At 34.0% G+C, this 18,157-nt stretch overlaps 1 protein-coding gene across 1 annotated transcript; it reads left to right on the top strand.

Annotated features, from left to right (window-relative positions):
- Positions 1-328: 328 nt before the first annotated feature.
- Positions 329-9,964, top strand: LOC140235578 (uncharacterized). Its single transcript, XM_072315583.1, has 6 exons — positions 329-605; positions 4,379-4,657; positions 5,403-5,675; positions 6,264-6,335; positions 8,003-8,159; positions 9,775-9,964. Exons 1-6 carry the CDS (start codon positions 329-331, stop codon positions 9,869-9,871), a joined length of 1,155 nt encoding a protein of 384 aa, XP_072171684.1. The 3' UTR covers positions 9,872-9,964.
- The last annotated feature ends 8,193 nt before the right edge of the window (positions 9,965-18,157 follow it).

Here is an 18,157-nt window from a genome sequence, read left to right on the forward strand (position 1 = left end):
CTTACATTATCCCTAGACATGAAAACTTAGATTCTCTAAAGTAAATTGCTATGTAAGTGTTGAGATTATTAAGTCGAAATAGCTTGCGAAATAAATGCGAAATTCTACGCATGCACATATCCTGCATTTAACTTTTTAAGAGGCACAAATGGCGCAAAATTTGTTTTCCATAAATAGGAATAAAATCCTGCTTGAAAAGAAGGAAAGACAAACAATAAGGTTCTAGTTTCCCCGAATTTTTTGAAAAGGTGATTATCACTCTTTATCTCGTATGCCAGTGAAAGACTTTGCACTTAATCATTTTCTTGATGGCAAAATGTAATACAAAATGTTAGATACCGAAGGGAAGCTTTCTTTGCATCACACAAGGAGCAGAAATCTGCATTCGAAAGCGACCACCCTACATTATTACTTCCCTCAGTGGCTCGCCCTTACCGGATGCGTTGACGCAGGCAGTTACTATGGTTACTGCAATCATAACACTGACAGCACGCTAACCTTTACCCCGACGCCAGCAGATAACGGAAAGATCCTCCAGTGCCGGGTTTCCGGACATGAATTTGCGGAGTTCAACCAGTACCGCGAGTACAGGCTTGATGTACGCTGTGAGTAAAATTTGCATTTCCTTGTATACTGCTTTCTAAATTTTTCATATGATTTGCGCTATATCGCAGAATTCCTTCATGATATCTCGTCAAAATTGGTCCAAATATAAAACATGAGGCATTTTCATCACAAACTTTGAGTGTAATATAGTGTGGAGACTGACTAGAAGGTGTTTTCTGATAATATGATAAAATATTATTACAAAGCTTGCGACATGATATTGCACTTCACCTCTGAAGTTGGAACCGATTCGTTGATTTATTAATTTATTAATTTATTCATTTTGCCAGTGAGACGTAAAATAAAAGAGAAGCCTGCAAATTCTAAAGAAACTTGCTCAGTCTCAGGATTTGGATAGTGAGACGTATGACTATGGAAGGCTAAAAAAAACGATCAATGACAACATCTTTATAACGAAAGTACTGGAAAGAAAACAGAATAAATAGCGTGAAAAACGCATTTCTCGCCATGAGATTCATGTCATCGAATCATTAAAATAAAAATGTGATCGTGATTGAATATCATTGGTCATGTGGCATAGAAATCCTGAAGTTGGAAATTCAAAGGAAAAATAAATAATATATTTTGCTTTGACCACTTAAATGTATCTTAGGGTATATTAAAATCTTATTAGGCCAATAGACATAGTTGGCGGGTGCCTGTGTTACTTCAGTGATTTACATAAATATCATAGTAGAATGTAATAGCGTTTTTGTAATCTTTACTTGTACATTTTTTTTTTTTTTTTTTTATGAAAATGTATGCAAGTTAATGCTAAGTTATAAGATGACTTGAATAGAGAAGACCCTTTTGTATGTTATAAAAGTGTATAAAGTGCACTCCCGTTATAACAAACGAAGAGTTTGTTTGCAAAAACCGATAAGTCCATATTTGCCAAATGGAGATATTTGCGATTGAAGGTCAAGAAAAACAAAGAGAATAAAAAGAAAATTTTTGCTTCTTTTGACCATAACTTCAAAAATATACCTTTATAAGTAGTGACCAATGTATCATTTAAAAGGTATTATTTTGTACATTATCACAGAAATTGTACTTCAAAATCTTCAAAAATGGACTTATCGGTTTTTGCAAACAAACCCTTCAAACACTGTCATAACAAAATTCCGGTTACAACGAAATTAAAATTCAGACCGGAACATTAACGGCTCTACATTTTTTATTGTTTATTTGTTCGGTTATAACGAATTTCGAAAAACTGCCCATTCAGAGAACTTTTTTATAACGGGAATCAACTGCATCCATTCTTACTAGTTTATTCTCACTATGTTCAGCACTGGAAATATGTGATTTGAAAGTTGTAAGTGAATGAACATTAATATATAATCATATCGTGTCATAATGATTCATTTAGAAGAACAATATTTTAATATCTATAGGTCATGTAATCTTTACAAAAATAATAAGTTAAGGGAAGATGTCATTCTAGTATTTCATAGAAAAAGTACGAAACACCAGCATATAAAACACTTTTTTAGTTTATATTTTTCGTAGAATATGTTGCTAAAATATGATATATGAAATGAAATTTAATAGGCTTTCAACCTGGTGGGTCAATTAAAAAAAAAACACTATGCATGATAGAATACCTTCGTTTTCCTCTTCAATGGCACAAAAGTACAAAATGCAAAAATTGACAAGTTGTAATTCATGCGTGCTCTTCGTAAGTCCTTCTCCATGTAAGAATAAAAACAAGAGACAAATCTAACACAATAAAAAACGAATTAATTTGCAAAAATAAAGCTTAGACCTTTATCATATATTTGAATCCAAAAAAAAAAGATAAAAGCTAAAATAATGGAGGAAAATAAAGATTCTTCTGTCATATTCACCGATTCAAATGAAATGAGAGAAGAAGCAATATAAACGAAAATGGTAGGAATTTGAGTTGATTTCAAATAATATTTGATTCTTGAATTTGTCTCACGAATTCTTAAGTTACTAAATTAAAAGAATGAAATAAAGATATTCTGTTCTTTTTATCATCTTTGTGCCCTTACTTAATATGCCATTTGAAGTTTGAGTGGACAAAAAACTTGTCCCCTTTAGTATCGAACTTCTATTTTATAAAGAGATAAAGAGCACGATAACTTTTTCTTTTGTTTCATTAATGTCTCTCATTGTGTGAAAGGGCTCGTATACTTTTGGTTAAGACCTAATTTTAGGTGTTTAACATTTTGGTGAGATAATGAGATACCTCTTACGAAATATGAAAGAGCATGTAATTCCAAGAGGAACTCAACGTTTATTTGATAAAAAATGTTATGAAATGGCTGGGAAACCCAAAACAGAGCAATCGCTTTGTTTTACTTTGTGTTTGGATGTCTCAGCCATTCCAAAACCGATTTTCATCAAATAAACTTTGAATTCCTCTTAGAATGGCATGCTCTGTACCATTTCATAAGTGGTTCCTTGATATCTCGCAAAAAGTTAAAAGCCAAATCCTCAGCTCCACCAATACTGTACCATCCCTTCATAGTGGTCCTTTTTTAATCATTATTATCTTATAGGGCATTTCCAAATGAAAGAAAACTTGTCAGTTTTTGCCATTTTTATTTTTGTGCCTTGGTGTACAAAAACGAATGAGTTCACTCGTACGTAATTGTTTCCAATATTATTATTGACCTACTAGTTTGATAGCCAATGAGATTACCTGTGATATGATTGGTTTTTATCAAAATCTTCTATGAAATTATGGATTCAAAAAAGTGTTTACTTTCTTCTCTCTTCTTTTTTTTCTGAGTGTATATACGAAGCTTAAAGTTTGCTGAAACCGTGTTTTGCTGTCAATCAATCACAAAATTCATCATGCCAGTAGCCCTTTTTGACAGTTTATGTTATAGTACAGTAAGTCTTGTCTCAACCAGAAGAATCCTTTTAACCATGTTAATGATAAGACTCTTCATTTCTTTTCCATACATTGACTTTCACTGAATTTAAATCAACTTCTCAAATTCAAGCAGTAGGCTCAAGGCTTGCCGTACTGAGCTATAAAGTCTTACGGTCTTTCTTCAGTTGAGTGTGTGTATTCCAAAGGCTTGTTTCACTGCAGAATAGCAGCAGTTTTGAAGTCTCTGATGGCGAGGCTCGAATATTCCCATTAAACTGTTAGTGGAGGTATTGCATCTGCTTTGCAGGGTTTTGCGGAGGAAATTCAATCAAAAATGCAAAGAGACTGGCTCCTTAACATATCATGCTCTTTCTTTTCTACGTGCCAGGAGTTATAATTGTATATCTATATACATGTATATTACATTAACGGTCCTGTTTACCTTAGGGAACAGTGATTAAAAAAAAATCAAGATAAGACATTTAATGCATATGTGTGGGTTTGTTGTACCAAAAAAAAATCCATCAAATGCAATTTTCGCGGAAAAAACCCCTAAAATATAAGGAGATATCTGTATTTTTCCCAATAAACAGTAAGTATAGACGGTTTAGTCTTGAAACATTTTCTATTATGAATATTGTTCACATTTTATATATTTTGCAATACGCAACATCGATTCAAAATTTTACAGTGGTTGTTCTTATCTCAGCTCACATTTTGGACCTACTTTGAAGCACTAACGCTGGGTTTTTGTTTCATCTGCAAATAGTAAATTATCCCTGTAATGATTTGCGCTATTACGTTTTGGCTAAATGAAACAATGACTGTTTAGAAATTGAATTTTACGCTTTTTATCTATGTAAAACGCATAGACACGTATTCAGACACTTACTATGATTTACCCCAACCCATCCTCAATCCTAGATCCTCCATCTACGTCCGGAGTTATATCGGTCAGGATTCATGACGAATGGAGTGACGGTCAACCAGGAACTGTTACCATCACGTGTCACGTGAGCCCTGAGGATGAACCCAACCCTTACCTCAATGCCTACGCCATCAATGCCGACAGCGTTCCGCTGCATATGGTGAATTCTACGTCGGCCATCCTCCCATCATACCCCAACAGGTGCATTAATGTCACATGTAATGGTACCAGCGAGCTCGGCTGGACCGCCACTGAGGAAAGGTTGTGTCCTAAAGGTGAGGATATGCACTCAGTATGTCATGCCAGCTGGATATCAATAATGATAAATAAGAAAAATACCTTCGATAATGATACAATATCAGCTGGGTATACAAGCTTCCGTATTTTTTACTCACTTTCCAATCAGCAGCCACAAGTAACCCTACTCAAATCTAATATACCAGTGTCCATGCATTTTAAGTTTTGTTTATGCTGAGACACGCTTTTGTCTATTATACACAACGTAAGGTTACTCTGGGGAGCATGGAATGACGATTTGAGATTTAGCAAATGCCCAAGTAAGGTTGCAGTACGTCATCGTTTTATTTTGTTCTGTTTTGCTTTGTTTTGTTTTGCTTTGATGCGCCTGTTCTATTCGTATATCGATTTAGAACATGATCTTTAAGGAAAACTACTCTGGAAATGTTATGAATATTAGAGACATTTCCGTCAGAAGGGGACTATAGATAATGTTTGCAATGTTTGATAACAAACTCTCTCGTTAAAGAGATTATGCGCGTTTTATTACCGGCAGATACACGGGCACGCAGGATTAAATGTTTTCTTTGTTTAACTTTTTTTCTCTATCTCTCTCTCTCTCTTTGCATCTAATCAAATTATGATTGTTAACAACTAATAACTATTGGTCACGGTTCAGGTTACATTGTTTGAATAAGACTAAACGTCCAGCTTTGATCCACACCGTCCTGAGCTTGATCAAACATGGCTGTAGTCCATTCTGCTTTTTATGACATTTTACAGCTCCCCCTCGCAACGACACCCTTCGGCTAGAGACGCAAGACCAGATTGAAGATGGATACATCATCGGCGTTTCTGTTATGTGTCGCTCGACGGAAGAGGCAAATCCTCCAATACACACGTACTTGATCCAGGCTGGCGGTACCAGTGTGCCCCTCGATGAGTCCGCCTCTGTCACCATACAGTCGAACCCAGGCAGGTGCATGATCGTCAGGTGCATCGCAGACAATGGAATTGGACGAGTGGAAGCTGTGAGGGAACATTGTCCCCCGCCAGGTATATGGGTACCCATTTGTTGTGTTGAAGTGTGCTGTCGTATTTGTTTGCGTGTGTGCGTGCGTGTGCATGTGTGTGTAAAGTTTTGTATTTAACTGTGTTTTGTCGTTGGCGTTGTTGTTGTTGTTGTGTGTGTGTGTGTGTGTGTGTGTGTGTTTGAAAATAGCACGGAATAGGGATCTCGTGTTTGACCCGCCCGAGCCACGTATATACGACGTGGAAAGCTAACTTTACCTAAACCCTTTGAAATTTGTTTGATACAGTGAATTATGTTCTTTTCTTATTTCAAATGATATGCAAACATTAACATTGACTACTGTTGCAAAAGTTAGACTTATTCCCTGAGAAGGACAAAGAGATGAGCTGTGATGTCTGTTCAAAGCGGATATAACATTCCAGTACTAGAGTTATCTGATATTAGAATGCTTTTCCTGAGCCGAGCTTAATGAATGATTAGATTATGATGCATTGCCCCTCAAAGATACCGAAGTCATTTCGTTAGAAGTAGACCCGAATCTTTTGAATTTTATAAATGCTTCTGAGACAAAAAAAAAAAAAATGTTCTTCTTTAATTAAATATCGTTACAGTTGCCATGACGACGCCAGCAGCAATACAGCAGACATCGCCGTGTGTCACCGAAAACCCGATACCAACTACAAGTAAGTGCTTTGGTTCTATCGACTCTCCAGTCTCTTATAAACCTCTCTCACTTAAAAAACAAAAAACAAAAACATCTCTTTGGGCTTAGTCGGTGACATTGCTCTTAAAACGTGGGGCAGATTCTGTTCCTAGGAAGATGTTTGCATGCAATTGATAATCTCACGTACACTCTTTGTCGATGGAAACTTAAAGAATTGGAGTCTGAAAATTTCTGGAGAGTAAACTTCAAATGGATACTGAGATGATTTTTACTGAGAGCAAACACTGTTGTTTCAGTTAATTGATCGTGCTGCCAAGGTGTTGGTCCTTAAAGGGATGGTACAGTTTCGGTTGAGATGGGATTTTAGGTTTCCAACTTTTTTTATGGTGATTTATTCAGATAATGGGAAACCTCTAAAGAAATAGTGAAAGACTAATTTTTTAAAGAGAAATTCAAAGCTTACTTAATGAAAATTGTTTTCAAATGGCTGAGATATCCAAAACAAAGCAATCCTGATAAGATTTGCACCCACCATTTATTTACGGTCGCTTTATATTACTTTTTTTTTGTATGTTAGCTATTTCAAAAACCTATTTTCATCGAATAAATTTCGAATTCCTCTTAGAATAGTATGCTCTTTAACATTTCATGAAATGGTCTCTAAGTATTCTCGCAAAAGGTTTAAAGCTGAATCTTCACCAAATATCATACCATCCCTTTATTGATTACCAGTGGGAGCAGTGATTTTTTAAAAAAAAGTTCGAGTAATGACATTTGATGCATATGTGTGGGGCAGTTGCATCACAAAATATGTCATCAAATCGAAATTTCGCGAAAAACCCTAATATATATATATATATATATATATATATATATATGTATAATGATATCATGGATATTTTGGGCGGGGGGGGGGGGGAGGAGGGTGAGTCATAATGATGGGATAATTGGGGTTGCAATGTATTTGAATCAACTGATAGGTGTCAGGGGTATATGTTTCCATTTTGTTCTTATCTTAATCTCATTTTTGGTTTGATTTAAGACTTATTGATATTCTTCATTATTATGTATCATTTATCCATGTCTTTATCATTGTGTGTATCACATCATTGTTATTTCTAGGACCCCTCTGGAAAACAGCTGTGTTATGACAAACATAGCTGAGTAGGGCTATCCTTCCGTTCATTTTATGTACTATTTTGTTTATGCAATGATTATAATTATGTAATGTGACTTTTAACGGAAAATAAATTCAAATCAAATTCAAATCAAATATAAGGAGATATCACTACTTTTTCCAAATAAACCATAACTGTAGAAAGTTTAGTCTAAAAACAATGTCATTATAATTATTGTTTACATAATTACATATGTTTAACAACACTCAACAATGATTATAAAAATCAACTGTTTTACATTGGTTAATTCTATCAATAACTCACATTTTAGGACTATTTTGAAGCACTAAACCTGCGTTTTGGTTTCATCTGTAATTGGTAAATAATGCGAAACCTCGTCTCCATGGGTTAGTATTATAAAGATCACATAAGTTGTATCCATTAAAAAGGTACAGTTGTATTACATTCCACTTCTTTGTATATGAATACAATTCAGATCTTGATTTCTTTTATTAAGTATCGCATTCTTTTTCTGTTCGAATTTTCTCCTCCTATCTTATGACTGTAGTCATAGCGAGGTTCGACCCTGTTGTCGGCGTCTTTGGTCAGTCGACGACCACCGTTGGCCTGCTCATCGTCGTTCTCCTCCTCTCCATCGCGGTCAACATCGTGGTCGTTATGAAGAAGCGATCGTGTTCGCCACCCAGGGCGGGTACGTGGAGAACGTACGCTCTCCTTTACTTGCTTCCAAGCTGTCCTCTTTCCTCTTTTCATTTCGAGATGTGAAGAGTTTTAGCGCAAAACGAGCTAAATCCATCCTTGTTAAGTTGAGATATTTGTAATTAAAACTATTAGAAAACAAAGAAAATAATAAGAATATACAGGATATCTTTAATCATAACTTCTAAAATATTAAATGTTATGTTTCAAGTGAGGCATTACTGGAAAGGCTTAATCTGATGATGAAGTTACTTTCAAATGTAAAAAAAAAGATATGGCGTTTAGCTCATTTTGCGATCAAACTCTTAATGTATGTGTATGTTAAAAGGAATACTTTATGTTAAAAATAATGAATGAATAAATTAATGAATATATATGTATTATGTGACCGCGCACCACAAAAGAAACAAATAGTCGCACCCTTGATTTCAAGTGAGGACTCAAAAAAGGTGAAATGGTTCAACTAAGTCAATCTTGAGTTTTTCATATTTTCTGAATGAACTATCCTTCTTCTACATTACTCTTCAGTTTGGTATGTTAACATGAATGGGAAAGTGTGTTTTTAGCCGTTTTTCTACAACCCTTTTTTGGGGGAAGAGTAGAATGATCAGGTATGACTTTCGAATAGAGATGGCTTTTCATGTCTTGAAATCCTTTGCACACTCTCCATTTTCAAGTTTAATAACTTTTGAAAGGATGGCGCTACTGCTTTGAAAGCTAGTATCAATAATGGGCAGAATGTGCTAATATAGAACATACTTAATTTCAGCTTAATCTGATAATCCCTTCATTGTTGTTGTTCCAGTGGTTTACATCCTCTGTTTTGTCCCTTTCATGGCACAGCTAGCACGGCTTGGTAAAGATTAAGCGCTTGAATAAACCAAGTACTAAGTACTTCAGAGCCTCTTTTCTCAATTCTCACTTTTCCAGAGTGTGTGCTTTCTTTCCAGTATTAAGGTACATGTACGTTAGGGGAGTCTATTTGAATTGAGTTATACATCATTTTAAAGCTTAGAGTCTGCTCTTTTAGAATCTGCCCTTAACTAAAAATCCAACTTTTTGTTTGTTTTGTGGTGCAGGGTCACATATATGCAAGTATATTACACACACACACACACACACATATATATATATATATATATATATATATATATATATATATATATTTGTATACATATATAATACGTAAATTCTTTGTCTCTTGATACGCTTTAATTCTTGATGGGAGAGAAACTTATTATGATCAAAATTTCAGTGCACTTCTTCAAACATTGTTTAAGATACCTTTTCTTATATGTGAAGTTTCTTGTAGCTGCAAAGACTATACCATGAATCTTGAACATTAGATTTTGAACTGAGATTTTACTGAAATTTGATAATGATAAGTTTTCCTCCCATTCAGGAGATGTTCATGCATATGTTATTTTCAAGATAGTTACATCCACAGATCAAAGTGTATGTTATAAACGCTCAAGAAGTCTTCATAATGGTTAATTAGATCCTAAGTTGATATCTTAATGAGCAATTAACAAACCGCATTAAATGACCCAATCTTCAACAATGACGTTGTTCAATTTGTTTATGTGTTTGTTTTTCTTTGTTTTTGTTCATTTTACACAGATCGGATGAGTTGGCGCGTGAACTGGAAGAAGACATAAAAGTCAACACACATGCCGAGGGATCCTACGAAATGACGTCGAGAATCCCCTGCCAATGAGGACGAATGGCGAGGCAGTCCTTACCGGTTCACGTACGGTGATTCGCTCCTTTGACAACCAATCACTGACAAGTTCTAGAAAGACATATTCTAACCGAGATAACTACACGAGGAATGAGAGAAAATAACCTGAGGTCTTTAGTGTTGGAAAATGATGACAATAATGCATTGGTTGTAACAGGCTTATGCTAAAATATCGAATTTGAACAGCTGAAGTCATGGTCACATCATTTTTTTTTTGACTTAGGAAGGATTATCAGTGAAAGAAAGTGCTATTCTTATTTGTATTTCAAGATATTTTGTTGAAAAAAAAAAGAAATGAAGATATCATGTTATCATTCGTGGGGATGAATAAAACTGACCATACCACAAGCCGTATTAAAACGCCTGTTAAGCACTGTTGTGCATCCATTGATTTTATACCGTAGATGTTTAGATTGCGCAATAACGTGGTAATTGAATAATCTCAGTGTACTCTTTTTATGATATGAGAACGGCAATTGAAGATTTTGATCGCAAACGGATCAGGGTAATTTCTAAGCAATTTTAAAATAAGTCCATCGTAAGAGAGAACAAAATAAAACTGTTTATGTCATATCTCACTTGCTATACAAGGAATATTCTCGAAATCATGATAAGAATATACCATCTTTATCTTTATATACCATCATTTTCTTATCATTTTCACTATTTATTAGCAACTTTCATCGCATATATTTCAAGTTAACTGGAATGGAGTCGAATCATTGTGCTGTGCGATTTATACTTGCTACTCGCAGCAAAACTCTTCAATTCGTGTCTACTCTAACACCACTCTTTTAAAATGCCCTATAACTCAGAATCGGTGTTACTTTTTAACAAAACTGAAACTATATGTATGAAGTACGAATGATAGAATGAAATTTACTCAGAATTATTTTCACTTTCATAAAAAACATTGATTACTGCTTATTTGCGTTTTTAAAAACACAATAGAATCAGTTTATGAAGAGGGTTTTTTTTAGGAATTTTTGGCAACAAGGACATTCTCAAGTTCTTTCGAAATAAACTTTGTTGACTAGACAGAAGAAAAGAGAATGTCTCAAGACTGATGTTTAGAAGAATGTAAGTGTGGATGTATATGTCTGTCCATCTGTCTGTCTGTCTGTCTGTTTGTCTGTTTGTCTGTTTGTTTGTATCGGTGCGTGCCTGTACACAATGTTATATTATTCATTTTTACTTGTTGTTGACTGGCGTCTTCATGATTTGCTTTCGGTAGCTCTTGGGGGATGATTTAAGTCTGGATAATTATTCCCCGGCCAGCACGTACACACTGATTACCCGCAAGTAATTGTTCACTCTGTTGCCGATTGATCCCTAGTTTTCTGTGCCATGAGACTTAAACAAAGATAACAACAACACGATTCGTTTTCTCTCTTTTTTCCAAAAGAATAATTTGTAATGTAAGGACATCTTTATTTCTGCATTATGTTGTCAAGGAATTCACATAAACCCTGTTTCCAGTTTGATCTGGATTATGTAAGCCATAGCATTTTAGAGAGAATCGCGTGGACACACAAACACTAATATCTATACCTCTGATTTGATATGACCGCATATCAACACACACATAACATAATATGTTTACATTTATATATACACGCATAGACATACATAGATATATCATATATATATATATATGTGTGTACATTGTACGTATGTATAATTTATATCTATTCAATTATTGGAGAGGAAAAATGAGAAAAGCAAAGAGACATATTTGATAGAGCAATGATTATACAATTCTATTCTTTCATTGCCTTTAATTTCACTTCAGACAACAGTATACAATGCGACATTTGCATATAAACACAGTAAAATACAAGGTGACTTTTGCATATTCAAATGAGATTTAAATGAACGTCATTTGTTTCCAATGAGAAAAAACATATTTTAGATGAAGAAATGCATGGACAAACTGTTACTGACTCATAACAAAGAAAAAAAAAGTCGTAAATAGAGGGGACTGTTAAAAAGCCTAGCTCGTAGAATGCAATTGGTATATTAAAAGCTCCAATGCTAGAGCCGATCAGTCCATGTACTGCACCCTTATAGGGTAACATCACTTGATTTACACTGAAAAATATGAAAAGGATAATCCTCAAATCTGGTATAAAAGTGTGGCCTTTTTAAATTCCTAAGTAGTTTCGAGTTGATGGTTGTTTTATGACCACCGGTTAATACTCATTAGTCTGCATCATAGCCTTAATACACAATATTATCATGAATGATTATTCGTTTGCTTTGTTTTTCTTCAACATAATTTCATACAAAGATCGAAAATCTTTTCAGTAATATCACGGAAAATATCAATATAAAGTTACAATAGTGTGTGTGAACAACATTTTTCGTTTATTTACATGTATAATTTATACATACATAGATATATATATATAACTATATATATATATTATATATATGTATATATATATATCATATCACATTACATAAACTTAGGACCTAGCATAATAGACAAACTACCGTTAATACGTGTTTTTGTGTGTTTATATATTTGCGAGTTTGTGCAGTGTTTTACTGAAGACCTTATTCCGCTTAAATACGCCTTCCCTATACCCCTTCCGATTTTACACGACATGCATTTGTAAGGACCATTATACAGAAATTCAGACATATCTTTGAGTGTAGATGAGAATATACTTGATATATGATAAGGCCTATACACTCAACAAAAAAAAACCAAAGTATAAATACCTCTTCTAGTTCATATTTTTCATAGAAGATATGGATGAAAATCAATGTATTATATATTATCATATTAAAGGTCATTAAATTGGCTATCAACCTTGTAGGTCAATACAAGGGGAAACTTGATACGCATGAATTAACACTCGTTTTTGTCCTGCCAGGCAATAAAGTAAAAATGGCAAAGTGTACATGTTTTCTTTCCTTTGTAAATGCCCTAAAAGATAACAATGATAACAAAATATCATTTTGATACAATGAGAGACATGAATAAACAGCGAAAATAAGGTTTTGTTCTCTTTATCTCTTGATAAACTCAAACAAAAAGTGGGAAAATGAAGAGGGAATATAAAATTTGTTCTGTCCACTCAAATGTTAAATGACATAGGTATTAAAGGCATAAAGATCATTAAAATGAACAGAATTTATTTATCATTTCAATTCAGGAAATTCAGAATTTATGAGAAAAATTCAAGAGCCAAATATTAATTAAAAATTTCAAATTTGAAAAATCACTCAAAATTTCTACCATTTTTTTCAATTACTTCTCTCTTTCTACTTGCATTTGGATTTGACAGATTTTCCTAAATTATTTTGAGCCTTTATCGCACTCCTTGTCTTCAAAAATGTTTTTCTAGAGATCATAGTTTATTTTTGCATCTTAATTGATGTTTCTTATTGTGTTGAATATGTCTTTTGATCTTATTGTCAGATGGAAGAGCCATATCAGGGCAATTAACCGAGGGAAATACCCCCCCCCCCCCTCCTCCCGGCTTAATACTGGTTAGTAGTAAGGTTAGAGTAAAAATTAGGGTTACAATTGGATAATAGGTTCAGGATTAGAATTATAGTTATAGGGTTAAGGTCAGGGAAAGGGTCCGGCGTTAGGGTTAATGACAAATTAAATTACCGTTATTATGGACAGGTGTATAATACATTAACTTTTAGGTATACATACAATGACAAATATACACTTGAAAAGGCGTTACTTTCTTCTTTTTTGTTTAGTGTATATGAAGTATGTTTTTACTATTCAGTGAATATATATCTATCTTAATATTCGCATACACATGAATCTATTCTTATGATCATGCGCAAATGCATAAGACTATAAATATGATGTACATGTACTGCGAGCAAACATACAGACTCAAAATATCTTCCTTATTCTATTGGCTGATAATCAAATATCATATAATTCTCGCTTCAATGTTTGTCTAGCTCGACCTCAAAAAGCAGATGAATAATGCAAAATCTAGTGAGTCAACTTCCTCATCAGGGGTTTTGCTGTTCATTTGATAATGCGTCCCCTTTTATATTGCAAACAGCAATCTGTAAGCATGCATTTTTCATTCTAATGAGTGCAATTACAACGTGTATTCCTGCCTGGTTACATTTAAAAGCACAAATAAACATTATTTCAAAATACAAACACGACAAAACAAAAATGTAAAGATACAGAAGGTGATCCGAGAGGATACTCGGATCACCTAATTACCGTGTGGTTCTACTGTAGATCTTTCACTTCAATTTTGGCAGTGTAAGGGGAAGGAATATAATTATTCAAATAACATTCTTTTATATGATTGAAAGGAAAACATTGTTTATTCAAGATGGCGTCTTTAAATTGCTTTTTTATAGGGAAAGAATATCCATCTCTGACACAAAGAGATAAAAAACTGGAAATAAAACAAGAATAAAAAGAAAAGTAACAAAATAAAAAATGAATACTAAACAAACAAAAACAAATCACCCCAACAAGCACAATTTAAACTCGCTCTTATAAAACTGAGCCTCTATTCAATTCAGGAAATTCTACTGTTGAGATGCTTTCATTGCAACTGATCGACAAATAGCCCTGCATCGACGTAGGATAGTTTTGTAGGATACAATTAAAAGAAAAGTTGGCTGAACTGGTGGAACGTGCGAGTAGGTAGTCATCCAAGTACGCCTATGCTGAAGACGCCTGCACTTGTTACATGTTTGCAAATAGAATCGTGTATGTATGTTTTCTTCTGTGTCATCAAGTTGTGATCAATAAATCCCCTTTTCATTCAAATGACATTACAACTTCACATATAACTTAGAGAAATATCCATTGTTCTGATTAGCCTTTGCTTTTATACTGTTAAAGCTTCAAACTACGTGCTTTTAATAACTGAGGATCGTTCTTGGTGAAATTCGCGCAGCACCGGTGTAGTGGAGTTGCCTAAAAAAAAAAAAAAAAAAAAAAAAAAAAAAAATAGGGGTGAGACAGATAGAACTAAGCACTTTGAAAAATTCTAAGGGAAACATATCTTTTTTCTGTTAATGTCTGTTGTTGTTCAGGAAGATTTGTTTATAAATGAATATTTTCATTGTTATTGTGTTCGTTATCATTTTTGTTATTGTTATCATTATCATCATCATTATCATTGTTATGATGATCATTTACCATTATCATTTCAGTTCAGTTCAGTTCAGTTCAATTTATTTTCTTTTCCACCCAGCAAAAAAGAAAAAGAAGAAAGAAAGCATAGTACAATAAAGCATACTTCAAACAAACACATAGCTTGTTCAATTTCAATGAAGGAATAAGAAATAAAAAACGGCAAATGAATCGAATAGTAAGTAATAAGATATGACATAAGTATAACCGAGAACACCTAGGCATGCTTAGCGCTCGCACTATATATATATATATATATATATATATATATATATATATATATATATATATATATGTATATATATATATATATATATATGTATATATATTATATATATATATATATATGACAAAGGCCAAGAAAACAGGCATAACAGGAGAGTAAAATGTCTACATTAAAGAATAATAACATAAACTTTGTCACACTTTCATCAGTATAATCCCTATGTGAATTCAATTCAATTCAATTCAATTCAATTCATTTAATTTATGAATGATATGTTTGGGAATTTTTCACCACACATAATTTCCTCTAGTGTTTCTAACTCATGTCATCGTTTCATAGCTTGCGTGAATCAATCAAAGGCCCTTAAATTTTTAATTTTAGATTTATAATTGTCAAGAAAGGTTTGCTTTCGTGTCCGTCGGACTAAACTATTTCAACTTTCGTCGATTTTGGGCATGAATTGGAGTACTTTCTTTTAAGTTGTGGACTGCACACAGATGTAAATCTCTCCAAAAGAACCAGCCCCTGGTTACAATTTGAGCGGGAGAAGAGTCATTGTATTACACACATGCACACACAATGAAGTCATTAAAACGATCGGAGTGTCATGTTTGAAACACGACTTGTCCTATTCCTACAAGTACCCGTCAAGGAAGTGATTCTTTGTTATTGCAATTAACGAGGTTTCGACACGTATTGCCTTAATATGACCTCCTATTACATTCCTGGTCACAAGAAACCCACGTCTCTGTTTTGATTAGAAACATCTTCATGGACAAACCGGATATACAAGAGAGTGTCATGGTGGAGGTCCAATAACTCGACGAATGTGGTCTAGACCGGTAAAAATCTCAGAGAGAGAGAGAGAGAGAGAGAGAGTGAATCATTGGAGCTTTGTTTGCTTGCTTGGTTGTTTGTTTGTTTGTTAAGAGGCAAAGTTGAAGGCAATCATGTGGTAGATAATGAAATATGCCAGAAATGTCCATGAAACGAACTTTCTTTCAAGGTCCTGTTTACCTTTGGGAGCAGTGATTAAAAAAAAATGTTCAAGATATCTATTATTTGATTCGTATGAGTAAGTCTGTTGAACCACAAATCAACCAACCATATAAAACTTTCGCAATAAAGCCTAAAATGTAAGCAGATATCAATACTTGTCTCGATAAACCATAAGTGTAGACGGTTTAATCTAGAAACAGTTTTATTATAACTTTTGTTCACATTTTGTACATTTAATAATATTGGCCTACTTTGGCAAAAGGAAGTAAGTGACATCTAGTACAAATGCTACAAAGGAAGAAAATATGTTTTTGGTTAGGCCCTTCAACATGGAAATTTGTGATGAGAAGTAGTGTCGGTATTCGTGCAAGTCATATGTTAATGTATTTATGACAATTCGTACAATATTGATATTCCAATAAAATCTCATTAATATGTAACTTGCTTCCTTTTGCCAAAGTATTATAGATATGTAGCAAAAATGAAAAATCTGGCGAAAGGAAGCATGTGACAATCATATCATGAGTATGTTACTTGCTTCCTTTTGCCAAAGTATTATAGATTTGAAGCAGACATAAAAAATTGGCAAAAGGAAGCATGTGACAATCATGTCATATGGATGTTACTTGCTTCCTTTTGCCAAAGTATTTTAGATTGTGTGTAAATATACATAATTTGGGAAAGGGAAGCAAGTGACAATCATATCATGAGTTTGCAACTTGCTTTCTTTTGCCATTCATAATGCAATTTTGTGAACTTGCTCCCTTTTTACCACCCGAATATCTCATGAATGGGCATAATTGTAACTTTTGGATTTTTCAGTTAAATAGAGCATGCCTCAATTATACCAAATCAATAAAAAGTCAATATCAATAAAATATGTCACTTGCTTCCTTTTGCCAAAGTAGTGCAGAATACTTAACATCGATTTTACTGATTCAAATTTTTGCACTGGTTGTTCCTATCTGTAACCCACATTTTAGAACTATTTTAAAGCACTAATGCTGGGTTTTTGTTGCATCTTTAAATGGTAAATTATGCCTTTAACATGCCGTGTTTGAGATGGTTTCAATACAGTTGAATCAGACGAGGAGAATAACAGAGGTGTTGTTAAAATTAGAAAAATATAAAATCTACTTCTACACTTGTTGTCATAAGGCATACTAGGGAGCTTTAGATTTAAAGCGCGGACGTTTGAGACGACGCTTGAGCTGAAAGTTTTCCTCTCCCCTTCGTTGTGCTGAAAAGTAGCTTTTATTTGGATAACGCTGGGATGCAACGTATAAAAAATAAAATAGCGTCCCCATATGATCGGCGCATGAAGTAGCTCTCTACGTCGCAAATTGTGCGGAAGTAAAAATAGCCCAGAACGCGAAGTGAAAAACTTCTGCGCATACTCAGAACATTCCTCTGAATCTAAAGCTCCCTATTGTGAGGGCCAGAAAGTTGCGTGTCGAGTGTATATGAAAGAGTAAGTGTGTGTGTGATTGTGTGTGAAATTGTGTGTGTGTGTGTGTGTGTGTGTGTGTGTGTGTGTGTGTGTGGGTGTGTGTGTGTATGTGTGTGTGTGTGTTGACAGATGCAATGTTACAGTGAAGGCGTGTTTGAAGTAATAAATCATGTAATTACGTAACGTTGGTCAATGAATAACACAATTAACGATTGGTTAGCACGTCTCAACTAAATTACTTCCGATGAAACATAAGGACACTCTTCAGCGATCATAAATGCCTTAAAAACGTAATGTCTAAGTTTAAATTGAGGTTAAATATCGAAGAGACCATAACAAGCATATGATATCGTCACATGTCGTCAAAGCAACATTTTCATTTATCATAGATGACAACTTGCCATAATGATAACAATGAAACAATGAATATACATTGACCGG

Source organism: Diadema setosum, chromosome 12 (genome assembly GCF_964275005.1).
Source record: "Diadema setosum chromosome 12, eeDiaSeto1, whole genome shotgun sequence".
NCBI lineage: Eukaryota > Metazoa > Echinodermata > Echinoidea > Diadematoida > Diadematidae > Diadema > Diadema setosum.